The sequence below is a fragment of the Myotis myotis genome, unplaced genomic scaffold (genome assembly GCF_014108235.1).
Source record: "Myotis myotis isolate mMyoMyo1 unplaced genomic scaffold, mMyoMyo1.p scaffold_m19_p_7, whole genome shotgun sequence".
NCBI classification, from domain to species: domain Eukaryota; kingdom Metazoa; phylum Chordata; class Mammalia; order Chiroptera; family Vespertilionidae; genus Myotis; species Myotis myotis.
The window spans coordinates 7,182,833-7,199,978 of record NW_023416379.1 but is presented as its reverse complement, the minus strand read 5'-3'; the positions used below and the strand labels follow the sequence as shown (position 1 = coordinate 7,199,978).

Here is a 17,146-nt window from a genome sequence, read left to right as displayed (position 1 = left end):
GCACATACCCAGGTTGTGGGCTCGATTCTCAGTGTGGGGCATGCAGGAGGCAGCCAATCAATGATTCTCTCTCATCATTGATGTTTCTATCTCTCTTTCTGAAATTAAGAAAAAATATTTTTTTAAAATATTTTAGAATAAAGGTATTTCTGATTTTAGATTCTGTGGATTGATAAACTATAATAAATCTATATGTAACACAGCAGTTAGAAATGATGTTTGGATACATACGTATTGCGTAGGGAGAAAATCAAGTTTCAACATTATGCATAGTATCATTTTATTTTTGGAAAATAAAAAAAGTTTGGAAATATCACAAAATGTTTACAGTGATTACACCAAAGTGGTAGAATCGTGATTAACCTAAACAAATAAATTCTCTTAATTCACTTGTTAATTTCTGTCTGTTTGCTTCCCTATCTTTTTCATTTTGCTTAGGTATATATTCCAGCTTTTCTAAATGAACACATATTATTATACAATATTTTTAAACAATTTTAAATTAATTTAAATGTTCAAGAAACAAGACACGATGGATTCCACCGAGGAAAGATAAAGTCAGACAGAAGCAGTGGCATCGCCCACTATACATCGCCCACCAGAGACAGCAGGCCAGTGCTGCATCCCCTGTGTGGGCAGTTCAGTCACTGGCGTGCACCGGGAGGATGGGCCTGGGATACAGCCAAGCCCACGTCATTCGCTCTAGTGCCATCATCCAAAGCAGCCAGCACATCATTGCCTCCTGAGAACAAGCCAAGACATGAGGGATTGCGCAGTCTTGGTGTTTTACAATTGATTGTGAAAAGTTTGGGAAAAATATAAAGGAAAACAAATTGGCAACATAAGCAATTGCTCCCACATTCTATGAATTTAGCAAGTAGGAGTTATTAAAAACTGCCTGCCCCAGCTACAGACTGGCCTGATCATAAAACTATGATGGGACACCATGATTTTAGAAATACATTCTGGGAACTACTAAGGAAAATAAATATCAGGACACAGTGATAGCATCATAGACAACCTATAGATGAAGGCAAATGTCCATTTCAAAGATTGTCTCCACATACCTGAAATTATAATGAGGGAAGTAAGAGAATTTTTCTTCCTGGTCCCCCATCATTCCTGTGTTCAGGTTTTAAGCGAACTGCTCACTGACAGCTGCTGAAACATCATTTTGCCCTGTGTAGTCCCTATATTCCAGTTCTCAACATCTGGCCTTTCATGTAGTATGTCCCAAATTTTCAGTTTCCACTCTTGTCCAGGAGTTCATGGCTCAATGCCTGCATTTTGTCACCCTCTCCCACTGGCCTGCGGAAAGGTCCTTTATTCTATTCTCCAATACCTCCCATGAGTGAGTGCTAGGTTCATATTTCCACAATCCAATTTCATTAGATCATCTTCTGATTCGAGAATATGCAGTGGCTCCCTACTCCCTCCTGGATCCAATCCACATCCCTGCACTGAATGTTTGAGCCCCATTTACTGGCCCCGGCTCACCGCTAAACGTTCTACAGTTGAAGCTTGGGTGGGGAGGGTGGAGAAGTAGGAGAGATATGGGTCAGGAAACTCTCACAAGCCAGTAAATGAATTTGTACTTTATCCTAGGGGTAAGGAAAAACAATTGTGTGGATTTTAAACCCAGGATTTTAAACAGCATGAATTTTTATGGCTATTAAACTTGAATCTGCTTTTGTAAGACTTGGCATACAATTCTTGTGTGCTGTATCGCATTTAAGCACATAATATGAGGTGAGAAGAATGGCAGATGAGTGTCTGGACTTGATTTTTCTCAAGGAAATCTAGCTAGTACTGTTCGAAGCCACAAAGCATTGTGAAAAAAGAAGGTACGCCAGGAGTCAATTCCTGGGTGACGGCAGTAACAAAAAATGCTAAGAGAGGGGAGGAGGCGGTAGTCTCCCCAGGCACTGTCAGGGAGCAGTAGAGACAACAAAGGGGTCCCATGAGGTCACTGGTACTTTCTCAGGAGAATTACCCTAAATTTCATTTCTAGAGTTTTTCTCTCAGAACCCTATGGAAGGAGGAAACAAGGTGTCTAATCATGTCACCTACATGCAGTCAGATTTGCATACGGCAACCATCCTGGGCTAAGGATATTCCTCATGACACAGTCACAGAATTAAGGAGTTGGAAGGGTCCTTCCATCACCTACCACTAGTTTAATAGGATAACTCTGTTGCCAGGTAACAACACATTTATTCTCCATTCAATGTTGCTGATCTAACTCTACTTAGGTACAGGATTTGCTACCTGAATATCACTCTGTATGCACCTGCAAGTGAGGCCCGGGGTGCTTGAGTGTGTCTGATGCTGTCTCCGCCTCCTCTTTCTAATCTGGCCTCAGTCAACATTGCTGCTCCCTGTGGAGGCAGGAGATTCCTAATGCCCAAAATAGTAATTCATTGCTTAATCCCAGTGAGCTGATGAAGCCAAATAACACAAATCCGTAACTGTGTGCTGTTCAGCAGGGGCTCCTTTAAATTCTATAAAGACAAGGACAGCACCCGGGACATCTCTGCTGAATAATTTGATCGGATGAGAAAATGAATGCCACGTTTCTATCTGAGGTTTGTTATTTCCCACAGATGCGCTATTCTCCATCAGCACCCAATCCTTCCAACAACCTCTGGAAATTCCTTGGGAGCTATTAAAATGTAAATCAGTAAGTCCTCTCATTTTATAAAAGATACAGACTCTCACTTGCCACAACTACCTAAAAGCAAGAGCCTAAAATAAGATGAAACAAGAGGTTGAAGTTTACGTTAACATTAACTCTTCTTAAGAAGAAAACAGTATTTGTTTAGGAAAAATCCCTTAGGATAGCAGGTGAGACCCCAGCTCCAGGTTGCCTTAATTTGGGTAAAACCATTCCATGCTGGACAAAAAGACAAATGAATCCAGGAGGGCAAAAGAGAAGAGAGAAAAGGAGATGGTGGAAGATTGCATTCTTATCAAGGTGACTCTTTGTGAACCTCCCAAATCTTTGACCAAGTTGTTAAAACTCACAAAAGGCTTGAGGAAATATCCTATATAATAAAAGGGTAATATGCAAATTGACTCTAACAGCAGAACAACTGGGAATGATTGGTCACTATGACACACACTGACCACCAGGGGGCAGACACTAAATGCAGGAGCTGCCCCCTGGTGGTCAGTGCGCTCCCACAGGGGGAGCTCTGCTCAGCCACAAGCCAGGCTGATGGCTGCCAGCACAGCGGTGGTGGTGGGAGCCTCTCCCGCCTCCTCAGCAGCGCTAAGGATGTCCGACTGCAGCTTAGGCTTGCTCCCTGCTGGCAAGTGGACATCCCCTGAGGGCTCCTGGGCTACCAGAGGGATGTCTGACTGCCAGCTTAGGCCCAATCCCCCGGGGAGCAGGCCTAAGCCAACAGGTGGACATCCCCTGAGGGGTACCAGACTGCGAGAGGGCACAGACCGGGCTGAGGGACCCCCCCTCCAGTGCACACATTTTTGTGCACTGGGCCTCTAGTATTTTTATAGAACTTGAAGAATTGTACAGCATGTTTTGCACAGGAGTGTCGAAGAGGGTACAGAGAGAAACACAGGGAAGAATGCTTATTCCACATCATTAGAATTGGATTTGGGTCCAGTTTAACCTATTCTTTACAGAATGGGTGTCTGTGAATTAGTGATCAGTGAATGTGAATTTATCAACTAAAAATTTTCCCCACAAACTATACACAGAACTTATTTTACATTTATAAAATTGCATGCTCTAATACTCTGTTGTTTGCACCATGGCACATACAAGTCACTTTAAAAGAATGCTGTCATCCTATGTAATAAAAGCTTAATATACAATCAACCGAATGGTGGAACAGCAGAATGACCGGTCGCTATGACGCACACTGACCACCAGGGGGCAGACGCTCAACACAAGAGCTGCCCCCAGCCGCAGGCCCCAGGCCAGCCAAGGTGGGTGCCAACGGGGGCCCCCCAATCGCCCTGCCGGTTGCCCCACAGATCGGCCCTCATTGCCAGCCAGGCCTAGGGACCCATGCACGAATTTCGTGCACCGGGCCTCTAGTATAAAAATAATTTTCCTGGCTTAAGAGTAATTCCTAACTTTTCCTTAGTTGATCAAAGGATATCCATTGCTGATCTTCACTTTACTCCCAAAACAAACTCAATCTCTGCTGAGATTAGCCATTGGCTACTCTGAGGTTAATGGAGAGAGTTCCCATGTAAAAAATCTCTACTCATTCAATTTTCAACAACATCATCGATTTCAAAATGTCTCAAGCCAGGAAAGATCAGCACACCTTCTAACAATAACTTTATTCCTAGCCCTTTCCAAACAGAAAACTAGCCTGTGAAGAAAACCTTTAATAAAAGCCTACTGCCTCGAAATGATAGATTAGACAACTCTCTTATCAAGATTGTCCAAGCATAATTTAACACCCTCACTAAACATGCTGAAGAACAAGACACCATAGTCACCGACTATTAGCGATTCCAAAACCAGCCCATCTAATAAAGAAGGTCAGAGGAAAAGATAGTAAAGGAGGAGAAACGAAAATAGTGTCTGTGGACTGACACCCCTAATAGGTCTTAAAGCTGCGTCCCTTTTCTTGTAGAAACTTTAACAATGTATATTTCCCATATCCAATGCTGTCCACGTGAATCCTGAGATGACTGGAATCTCGCATAGAATAGTAACATTAATAGACACGGAAAGTCTCCTTTATTAGGACATCCATTTGCATGGCCTTCTCCAACCAAAGATAAGGCAGTCAAGCAGCGTGGCTTTCTCTTCCGTAAAACACAGAATGACCTACATATGTACTAGACCAGAAATGGTTTCTAGAACTTGTTTATTTCCTCTGTTCCAAGTCTCAGAAATAAAAAATTAACTTTCTCAATGGGATCATCTGCTCAACAAGGATCTTCAGTGCACCCTTGGTGAGAGAGGCTGGGGATGGGCGGGAGAGTGGACTCACCAACTGATTGCTGTACCAATAGAGGGAGGATGCCTTCAGTACCACCCAGAATTTCTTCCATTTGTTGCTCAGGAAAGTTCCTTTCTCCTTTTTCTTGTAGAGCCACCCTTGGCAGTCCGCGTGCCCCAGGTCTTTACACGATATCCTCCTCCGGCTCATTGTGAAAAACCCTGCAACAGTTACATGAAAAGATGGTCACATATTACCCCAGTGTATACGACAGAGAAAGGAAACTTCATTTTTTACCTCCTGGGAGTTGGATTATTTTTTAACCAAGATTTATGCAGAGTAAGTGCAAAAAAAAGTCTCTTTGATGTCTTTTATTTTTAAACATTCACTTAGTGCTTAGAAGGTACCAAGACATGACCAAAGAAACAGTGAGACTAGCATGCAAGTGTTAGTCTAAGACTATTATTCAACAAGAACAAGTGGAAAAATTAAAATCCTGAGGCTGCCGGGCACATCGCGGCACAGACAGAGCTCCTGTCAGCAGGAACAGCAGTAGTTACGCAACTGACAGAAAAGGGTTAATGCCCACCAAACACACAGCCACTCTCTGACCCCGTGCCAGCCTTTCAAAGCCCTACTGACACCCCACAAGAGATTAAGCCAAATGAACAGCATGCCGGCATTTCTTAAAATCGACCCCAAAATAACCCAACATTAATCTGCCGGGCACCTCCTGACATTAACAGTAAGAGACAAAAAGCTGACCCCAAGGAAGGCACCCAAGAGAAAAAGAAACACACACGTGCAAAAAGGGGATGAACAAACAAAAGCGATCTCATTACCTTGAGTTTTCTTTCCCGGCTTCTGACGCAAGGGAACCTGCTGAAAATGCAGGAAGGGAAGACAAGAGGAAATTTCAGATTGTGTTGTAACATTTGTAAAGAGAGAAGGAGGGAGGAGGTGGCAGTGTTTGTGAGCAGGATGAAGCTAAAAAAAACCTCTCCAAGCAGAGCTGAGGGGAGCTATAGCTGAGGCACAAAATGTGCTAATTAGAATCAATAGACATTAAGCTGAACCTGAAAAAAAACACACGTAGCACAACGTTTATCACTAATGTTTCCTGTTTCCACCCACAGGCAGCCTTCTCACTACCACTTTAGTTATGACAGGACACTGCTCACTGAAGTTCTTAAAAATATGTCTATATTTCCCTTTTAGTTCTTTGTGAGAGAAAAAAAAATGTATGTATCTATCCTGCTTCTTTCCCTGCAATTTCTAAATAACAATTATTTAAATAAACCTGGAAGATAATCATTGCAGTCTCACAATACTACAGGCTTGCATCGGACCAAAAAATTCACGGTCCAGCTACCACGTAGGGTTACAGCTAAACCACAGGAATTAAATATCCCAGAAAAAGGAATGCCAGTCTCTTTGGTGAGATCTAAGTAGCCATCAAGCCTCCTTATCAGGAAAGTTTTATCTACAGGCAAATTTAAATTGCTTATTTGTCTTAAGTCCCCATGAGTAATTCTCACATTCTAAAAAATCAATATTGACTCCTACTTTATAATAGCTCTGCAAATACTCAAATCAGGCATAAGACACAAATCTGAAATACACATTTTTCATTATACATTTTAAACCATTCGTTAAAATCAGACGAGCAGCAAAACTAGAAAACAACAACAACAAACGGCCCTCTTTGTGTGTGTGTGTGGGTGGGTGGGTGGGTGAGTGTGGGTGTGTAGAAAGAAAGACATTTTAGATTGAAGAAGTTTCTTTTTTTTCCTCCACAATATCTAAGCTGAATTTACTCAGGTTTAAATGACAGATTTTTATGCTAACAAGTAAAGAATTTGAAAAAAAAATTGTACATAATTGAAAAGCAGTTCTAAAAGTTGTTAGGCCACCTTATATTATTCCAGATGCATCTGGCTAATATTCTACATATCTAACTATTGATCCAATATTTTTTGTATATGGTTCTACTATATATATAAAGAGGGAATATAATATAGTAGAATTAGGATGGGATTATTTTAGCCTGAAATCAATTCATGACTGTCATAATTAGCAGCTGTTACCCAGAAAAAAATTCATTTACCACTCAGAACCCACTTCCTCATTTGTAAAATCAAGATACTCATAATTCCAATCCTAAGGTCTCATAATATTTAATAAGACTGTATGTGAAAATATTCTGAAAACTAAAAATCATTATTTTATACGATTATACATAACATAACATTACATGATTATAGATATAAACAAATACTTCATGTCTAATAAACAGAAATTTCATAATAACTTTTTAGGATAAGTAAAACTTGTATTTCTTTCAGCAACAATGATGAAGTCAAAGTGCTTAAATTATATTTTCTGGAAAATCACAAACTGACTTTTTATTTTACAAGTGTTAGAATAAAATTTTATCCCCAAAGAAATTAATCATCTTTGTGGGGAAAAACAAGGACATAACAAAGGCAATAATTGTCCTAAATTTAGTCAAGAATGGACATGTTGTAGTCAAGGCACATGACTAAGCTTTAGGCATGTTATCATATCAAGGTCCTAGTCTCATCTCCACTTCACAAAATATCTTCCACTCCTGCAGCCTGCTCTAAAATCCCAACCATTCCCTCAAATGGCTTTTTTTATATGCAGTTCTCTGAGATCAGTAAAACCAATAGTAGCTATCCACAAAATATTTCAGCCCAAATATGTACATTATTTGGAGAGCTAACACTTATCCAAAAGCCAGGACGAAGGGCAGGGGAGTAAATTGGATAGTGGGAGTGATTTGAAAGCAGCGGGTCCAGAAGAGGCTAGGGGAGTACTCAAGGCCAACGAAGAACCAAGGCAATAGGGGAAAAGGAGCCAGCTGTACAGAGACGTTCCTGGAGGGTCTGGCCCCAGACTGACAAGGTGAAATTGCATTGCTGTAGGATCTGTGAAGGGAACCTGTGAATCTCCTCCACCCATCCCTTATGAACGACTTCAGGCTGGTTCTAGAGACAACCCCAAAGCAAACTGTAGTCTTTGTCTCAGTCTTGCCCAAGACTAGTCCTTGGTCTGCACTAGATTCCCGTGCCTAGGCTGGATGAGAAGTGAGAGCTCTAAGCAGGACAATCCCTACAACAGGGTGATCACCAGCATCAAGAAAGGACTTTATTTAGACTGTTTTAAAGTGGGGAAGGGGAGTTCAGTCACTGGGTCAACTCTCCTTAAGAGCACTTCTCTTAAAGTAAATCACTTCACAATCTGCATTAACTGTTGAAACCATTTCCCCAACGAGAAACAGACTGCATACTATAGAAATAACCAATTACAGGGAGTTTCAGTTTCACTTGACATATATGAATTTGAAACCTATGTTGGTTGACATCAGAGAATGAAAACAACCTTGAGAACTTTAGTGAGTTGAAGATACATCTTACTCCTCACAACAGGAAGTGGAACTGGCGAACTAGTCAGTTTCAAAAAGATCTTACATGTGGTTTTTTCACTGAGTGAAAAAAAAAAAAAAAAAAAGGCGAACACCGGTTGAGCATGTTATGAGATAGTTTTTCAACAGGGGAATTATAACTCTTTCTCACAACAATAATCCAGAGCCTAGTAAGATATTTTTATCATATTATTTTCTTCCCATTGGAATGTTATGGGTAAAATTTTAAAATTACTCTAAATTATGAATTTGCCCTCACTTGCTTCTAAAGTTGGGGTTAAATTTTTCTTTTAAATACATTTTTTCTTTTGATTATAAAAGAATACTTTTACTTTTTAAGATGGTTAAAAACAGCATTTGGTCACCAATCACTCAAAAACACAAGCATACAAAGAAACCAGTACAAAATATAAAAAGGGACCTCTTTTGATGTTGAATGATGTTAACACCCAGGATAATTATTACATTGACTACGAATATATATAGTAACTAGTAGCCCGGTGCATGAAATTCATGCACATTAAAAGGGAATTAATTAGAGGAAATATTTTAATATTGCTATTTGTCCTTTCTCTATAATAGAAGTGTCAGAGATGGAAAAAAAAATTAGTAAAATGTATATGAAAATCTCCCTCCTGTCAGAGTCTGGGGCATGCTGTGGGACCTAGAGTCAAGTCCCTGCCCACCACCCACACATGCTTCAAAAACACAGGAGACACAGACCCGGCCAGCCCCACCCCCATTGGGTGAGACCCAGACCCAGCTGGCCTCAACCCCATCAAGCCCCTCTGGGCAGGGGGTGTATGTAGCCTGAGGTCCCTCGTCAAGCCCCATCAGGCGAGGGGTGCGACCTGAGGTCCCCGTCAAGCCCTGCTGGGCAGGGGGGCACAGCCTGAGGTCCCCTGTCAAGCCCCGTGGGGCAGAGGGCATGGCCTGAGGTCTCCCAGCCTGGTGACGGGGTGGGGGGTGCGGCCTGAGGTCTCCCATCATGTCCCACGGGGCAAGGGGGGTGGCCTGAGGTCCCCTGTCAAGCCTCACAGGGCAGGGGTGTGGCCTGAGGTCCCTTGTCTTGGCCAGGCGCCATGCAGCCTCAGGTCCCTGCTGTTTGGTTGTGATGTTATGGCATCCCCGCTAATTTGCATATTCCTCTATTATATAGATCAGGGGTCCTCAAACTTTTTAAACAGGGGGCCAGTTCACTGTCTCTCAGACTGTTGGAGGGCCGGACTATAGTTTAAAAAAAAACTATGAACAAATTCCTATGCACACTGCACATATCTTATTTTGAAGTAAAAAAACAAAACGGGAACAAATACAATATTTGTATTTGCATGTGGCCTGCGGGCCGTAGTTTGAGGACCCCTGATATAGATAGATTGTTAAATCTTGCAGGCACAATTTACCCTCATGCTATATTAAAATTAACAGTAAAACAGTTCATGATTACATCAAACTTCATAATGATCTTGGTATTTAGCAAAATTATACAGTGATATGCTGCTAAATGGGCCCTGATTTGTAACATTGACCTAATTTCCATGGTGTAAAGCCTCAATTGCTGTCAATTTTAAACTATCAATACTTTAACCAAGTCACAGAATTTCCTATATATTTTAGGGCCAGGCCAACACCAATTGATACAGCTGTTAGGGATATTTCTCCCCAACACTTTCCCCACAAACATCTTTACTCCGTCCTAGAAAATTAAACTGAGTTCTTAAAGGGAAGTTTAAAGCTTTTAATTATTAAAATTTTTCCTGTGAAAATACATGAAAAACTTGCTTAATTTTTTCAGAAGACTACCTACTTTAAATATTACCTAATAGATTAATATTTTATAAAATCTCTATTAGTGGAAAATGGAGAGAGATAATAGACAGTCTAATCATAATAGTAATAGAAAACACTGACAGCTAAGAAATATACATAAAGCTTATACACATATAATTTTTGCCACATGGTAGGCACTGATCTCACTCTTTTCATAAATGCTGGGACTGAATTCTCCTATTTGTGGCTTAGTTGCTATTTCTCATTCCCACTTTATAGGAAAGGAAATTGAAACAAATAGAGTTTTAGTATTTTGCCCAAAGTCACAAAAGCCAATGGCAAAATGCAAATATTTATTTTGAGAATAAAACTTACAAAAGTAGTAGTTTGATAAGATGTTTGCTTGTGTTGTTGGTATGGTATAAAGGAGTAGGACAGGGAAGCAAGGCCAGAGTTCAAGGGGAAGCTGAGTGCAATGGCACTTTCTACATAGAAGAGAAATAGAAGAAATAAAGAAAGGAGGACTGGGGAGAAGAAGGAGATAAGAGAGAAAGATCTGGAGGAGAGGAGCAAAAGAAGGGAGTGCGCACAGGGAGAGGAAGGTGAGGAGGAGGAGGAGGGGGGGGAGGGGGAGGAGGAAGTTATAACATGGACAGTGAGGGAGAGCAAAAGTGTCAGGGAAAATTTTGGAGTTTCTAGCTCAAACATTTGAATAAATGACAGCACTATAGAGAGCGTAGTTTTAAGTATATATATATATTTGTTTAGTAGTAAGCATATTGAGTTTGGTGTACACATGCAGCACACAAGTGGAAATAGTATGTATAGTATTTAAGGGTCAAGGAATTTGGAGAAAATCTGGAAGAAAGATATAATATTGGGAATCATCAGTATACAGAGAGCAGAAGTCTTGAATTTCGATGTGTAGAAGAACAAAGGACAGAAGTGGGAATCCAAAGGCAGATCAATACATTGCACAAAAGCAGTAGAAGAGGTGACTTCAAGGAGACTGAGCAAGAACAGCCACTAAAAAACCAAGAAAATCCAGAGAGGGATTATCATGGGAGCCAGGGAGAGACTCAAGAGAAAGGTGAGTCCAAACCATCAAATGCTGCCAGAATAAAAGAGAAAGAAAAAGTTCATTAGAGATCTTGGCAAAAATAGCTTCATTGTTCAGTTGGGCTAGGAGACCAATTCCAGTGGGTTGGGAATGAGTGGGAATTAAAGAAATAAACATAGTTTGGAAGACTCTCTGTCAACAATCTTAACATTCAGGCTTTAAAAAACTGATTTCACATTAAATAAAGTTATCTTCAAATTTTTTTTAAAATATATTTTATTGATATTTTTTACAGAGAGGAAGGGAGAGAGATAGAGAGTTAGAAACATCAATGAAAGAGAAACATCGATCAGCTGCCTCCTGCACATCTCCCACTGGGGATGTGCCCGCAACCCAGGTACATGCCCTTGACCAGAATCGAACCTGGGACCTTTCAGTCCGCAAGCCGACGCTCTATCCACTGAGCCAAACCGGTTTCAGCTCAAATTTTTAATTGTTTATTCTGTCTTAACATTTTGTAAAAGTTTTAGAATTTACAGTTGCAAAATTGTGAATTCTCTCTCTCAACCCCCCCTTCCCCACCCCCCCATTCCTCTCTCCCTTTCCCTGGCTCCCTCTATACCAGTTTGGAATTTACTTCCACTTGGTGTGTTACCTGTCCTACAATGGTGTCCTGAGGCTATCATGGAGAATCTTGCATACCCAGTCCTAGATCTAGCTGAGTCTAGGTTCACGTCCTGATTTTGAGACTGTCTCTATCGCCTCTCTCCCTAGGCCCTGAGGTGTTACTCTAAGCCAGTGATGGCGAACCTTTTGAGCTCGGTGTGTCAGCATTTTGAAAAACCCTAACTTAACTCTGGTGCCGTGTCACATATAGAAATTTTTTGATATTTGCAACCATAGTAAAACAAAGACATATTTTTGATATTTATTTTATATATTTAAATGCCATTTAACAAAGAAAAATCAACCAAAAAAATGAGTTCGCGTGTCACCTCTGACACACATGTCATAGGTTCGGCATCACTGCCCTAAGCCATGGTTTGATAACTGTTTTCATCTTTAGCCCTTTCACAAGTGGGGGAGGCCCCGCCTACCATTGTCATCAAGAAGTAGCTCTCCTCCCATGAGTGGAGCATTTTTTACCCCCTTGCCTTGGGCAGGAGGCAAACTACTTCCTGCCCCCAGTGGAGGCATTCATCAGACCCATAGCCTCGGTCAAGCTCGATTCATTTCTTATTCACAGCAATGATTACCACATTGTTGAGCCTAATTGTGCTTTTTTGGTCTCCTGTCTCCTTTTGCCTATCAGTGTTCTATGTTCGCAACAGAGTGAAGTGTGAAAATGTGAACTCACAGGACCATTACTGAATGGAAGCCAGTCATTTCATTTATAAGGTTCCATCTTGCAATCATAATCCCTGCCCATAGCAGCCTCACTATGCCTCCAAGATATCTGTTCATTTCCTTTCCTGGTACCTTAAACCTTTTTCTATTCTGCAGAAATGTCAGGCACTTTAGTAACTTCATACTTTCGAATATTTTATTCCTTTCCCCTATTTCCCTATTTTGCATCTGGTTCATGATTAGTCATCCTGTTAGACCCAGGTCAGATGCCACCTCCACCAGGAAGCTTTCTTGGACTTTAGAAGACAATTAGCTCATATTAATCTTATGATCATTCAATGTAGTTTATTATAATAATTGGCATATTATCTCCCAACGATTTTCATAGTAGGTACCATTTTTATCTTCCTTTTCACAGATGAGGAACTCCATCTTGGTGTGGTTAAGTAACTTCCCCTCCAATCACACATAACTAGCAGCAGAGCCAAGAAGGGCCTCAAGCCAGTTGGACTCCTAGCCCTATTGTGTGACCCTGTGTGACTCTGCTTCTGATGTCTGTACCCCCACAGTGCTTTGCTGATGTCTCTGAAATGGATATTATAATTTATTTGTTTTTATATCTGTGTGGCACATACATAGTAGTAACATTATCCACCCAATGGTCCAACCCAGAACCTGTGTATGATCTCAGATAGTCCCTTTCCCCTGTCTCACACATTTACTCAATCCTGTTGCGTCTTAAAGTTTATCAAATCTCTTTTCAACTCTGTAGTTTAATGACGATAACGGTTTATATTCAATGACTGATCCAGACTTCAAGAGAGAATTGATGGTCTGGAACTTGTCATTACTTCCAAATCTAGCACCTAACCCAATGCCTGGCACATGGGGTCACTCAGTGAATATTTCCCAAAGGATTAACTGTGTCTCACGTCCATTTTTACTTTATGTGATGCCTTAATAGTGGTGCCTGCATGGGTGGAGATTTAACAAATATCTGAAAAGCCATCTACTGCTTGATTATTCAGAGCTGAGACATGCCTTCACTCATAGATAATGTCAGTGGAGTTAAGCAACATAAAAGTTGGTCCAACAGCTTTCTCACCCCCAAAGCGGCACATTCTGGATAAAAACTCCTGGGGTTGACTGACACTAACTTTGAACCCACCTGGAGAGTCGAACCTTGGTATTTCCTTGAAGGTGAAATGGACTGGTACTGAACAAATCTCTACTTCGATCTAAAATACAATTTCCTCAAAAACCACAGCAGCTTTCTCCAGCATCCTGTTTTAACCATATCCTCCAACTACTAAGAATCTGGAACCCAAAAATAGAAATGCATGGGCTGGAGAAGGGGACTGGGAGGAGGGACAGGAGCCTTTGCAGGGATAGCTACCAAGCCCCTACCCAGGCGGCTGCCATGCACGTCTCACTTGAAGTCCTGCTTCATATTTAACAGCACACATGCTAACTGGCCTCCTGACTGTGCGCCGTGTGGCCGGCTTGTCACAGCAGCACTGGCTCAGCCGGTTCCGCACGGACTTTTGTTGCTGTCGCCTAAAAAAACAGGCTGCCACAATTTCAGCTGCTTTTAGTTGATTAAAAGAAGTGAAAATATATATTCCTCACTTCATCTCTGAATGTCATCACATCAGAGACACACGCCACAGGCATGGAGATGGAGCAAGGGGCAGAGCGGGTGCCCATGGTGGCTGGAATCCTACCTGGCCTGTTCACAGCCCACGGGACACATAAAGGCCGGGCAATGAGCAATGTTCTGTGAGCAATGATGCAGGGCTTTCTTGTGAGGCAAACACGACAAGTACCAGTTTGCTGTTAGACTGATCATGCCAGAGGTGACAGGCCAGGCACCAGCAGGTAACCCAACCACAGGGCTAGAGGTACAAGTCCATTGGCAGTCAGAGAGATGGCCCCACTGAGCGTGGAAACCCAGCAAAGTCACCACGATTGACACGCAGAGCCTTTTGTTTCAGGAAAACGTTTTCACTTGACATTTTCTTTTCAGGCGATATTTAATGAAGGAATTTTATTGAAAAGAATTCTTGAGCAAACACTGTCATAAAGTTTTGATGTAAGATCATTCTGACATTTCTTCCCCACGAGAGCCATCGTGAAAGTGAGAAATCGCAGGCGCTTGAGGGGAAAGAATTATGTACAACAGTAAAGGAGATAATGTGCCACAGCCCCTTGGAGCCTGTCATCTTTAACTAAGGCTGTTTGCCTTTCTTAGCTGAGATACTGTTGCTAAAACCAGAGACCAGAGAACTTTCTTAATGAAGCTTTGAAGGTTCATATATGCTGGTTGTTATTTATTTCCCTTTATTTGTTTGTCTCTTTGTTTATCTACATGAGTAATGAATCATAAAAGAAAACTAGCAATACTGAATTAGGGTATAATCCTTTGCTATCACCATAGTGTGATGTACAGGAAGCCTTAGAAATATCAGGAGCTGCACGAATGGATTTTTAGAGATGTTTAGAGACTGCACCAAATCTGATCATGTTGAAGTTTTCCCAACAAGCTATGATGGTTCTAACGGTGATTCAGTTCATTCTTTTTGCAGGCCACAATTTGGTAAATTATGGTTTTGTTTATTCAACTACCAAAATTAGCAATTACTGCCAAATTACTGTGTCAAGGGTTAGAGATTCAACGCCAAGCAAGCTCCCAAATCAACACAGAAGACAGAAGCAGACAGGGATAATAAGGTCTGCACAGAAGGGCTAGGATGTAGCTCATTGTAGCATTTACCCAGAACTGGGGAGCCAGGAAAGGCACCCCATGAGTTGATAAAAACAAAGGTCTGAAAGATAAAGACCTGTGCATAGTGGGTCTAAGATAGCATGCAGGTATGACCCAGTAGACATCAACCACAGAGTGTGTGTGTGGGGGGGGGGGGGGGGGGGGGAATAACCGGGTTCAGAGTAGCAAAGTTGCATCATGCAGGGTCCTTGTAAGTTACGTTCGAAAGTATAAAGTTTACCCAAAAGCCATGGAACAGATGTCTGCAGGTGAGTGGCATGATCAGGTTTGCAGTTAGGGAAATTCACTCTGGCTGTTGTATGGCAAGGGAATTGGAGGGGGGCAGGTGTAGAGGCAAAGAAACCAATAGGCAGAGGGGAGGACAGGTTTGTGTCTATGAAGGTGGAGAAATATTTAAGAGGTAAAACCAACAGAACTTGGTGAGTTAATATCTTTGATTTTATGTCAAGTTTTAGCTTTGAAAATTCTGCTGGTTCCCTTTAGAGGACAGAAAAGAATACTATCAAATAGCAAACTCAGCTTAACAAAGAAAGAACACTGGTATTCTACCACACTCATAATAAAATTTCAAATGCTTCACATCTAGTGTCTTGAGCAATTTTATTAACACCATTTACCATGCCAACCTCCATGATAACTCTCAGGTCAAAATCAACAAAATTGCCTTAAAAGTATTGCCCTTCCCCCACCAGTGATAAGCTCCTCATCTTCATACCCCAGCACCAAGCAACACTCTACACATATAGCCCAATAAATGTTAGTTTAGTGGAAATGAAGTGAAATCCAAGATGTGATTAGGTCAAATGTGTCAAGCCTACCGAAACGGCCTAGCATAAACATAGGTCTCCTGTGCTACGTTTTATTTAGGAAACAAATGACAGCAGAAAATGGAACTAATTTTCTGAATGGAAAGATAAAGTAGAGTAATCACTGAAAAGCAGCTGGGAGAAATGCTTAAGAGAGACGTTAAGCAGTACCGCCCAGACACATCGGCGGGAAGACCAAAATAACAGGTAAATATGCACACGGGAGAGCCGAGCTGATTGAATCTAGGAGTAGAGGTTGGCTCATGAAATGAGAATGACCCAGAAATAGCCAGAGTTCCCACCAATAAAAACAGAATCCACTGGTGCCCAGCAGGTTACATATTACCGTGGTAACAGCTCTAGATTGAGAATAATATGGATGATACGTTAGTCCTTAGGTAATCACATCTGCAGTCTTTGTTCCCATACCCAGCATTATGCTTTTTTTTTTTAAGATGTAGATATTTCAACTTGTTTTAAGTCACAATTCAATCTCCCCTCCTACCTAGTACAGTGGCTGAAACCTGATAGTCAGGAGAGGTCATCAGTGAACATGAAAAGAATGTCTCAATGGATAATTGAGTGAATGAATTCATTAATTTGAAGTGCTTAGGTGTTCTCTTGTCTGAATTTCTATTTCTTCTTCAAAGAGAAGGAGCAATGGAAAAGGAGAAGCAATGTAAGCATGCAACACTACATTACCTTTCTCAAGGATCCAACAGTCCTAACTCTCCCTTTTCATATTTTCCCATATAATACATACACATGGGCTTATAATCATATGGATTTTTTCTTTTTAAAAATATCTTTATTATTTAAAGTATTATATATGTCCCCTTTATTCCCCCATTGACCTCTTCTAGCCTGCCCCATCCCCCACCCCAGGCCTTCCCCACCTATCATCTGTGTCCATGGGCTATAGATTTTTTCTTTTTAAACATTTTTATAAACTTTGGGCACTCTGAACTTCAGTCTTCCTGGCTGTATTTTTACAGATATGTGATA

The 17,146-nt window shown here is 41.2% G+C and overlaps 1 protein-coding gene across 1 annotated transcript in view; it reads right to left on the bottom strand.

Annotated features, from left to right (window-relative positions):
* IPCEF1 (interaction protein for cytohesin exchange factors 1) overlaps positions 1–17,146 on the bottom strand; it is a 144,221-nt gene that overhangs the window by 60,264 nt on the left and 66,811 nt on the right. Inside the window, exons 4-5 of the mRNA XM_036316679.1 lie at positions 5,768–5,807; positions 4,977–5,146 (exon numbers count right to left, since the gene is read on the bottom strand). Of these exons, the coding sequence (XP_036172572.1) occupies positions 4,977–5,146; positions 5,768–5,807 (210 nt within the window). The remainder of the gene's footprint in view (positions 1–4,976; positions 5,147–5,767; positions 5,808–17,146) is intronic.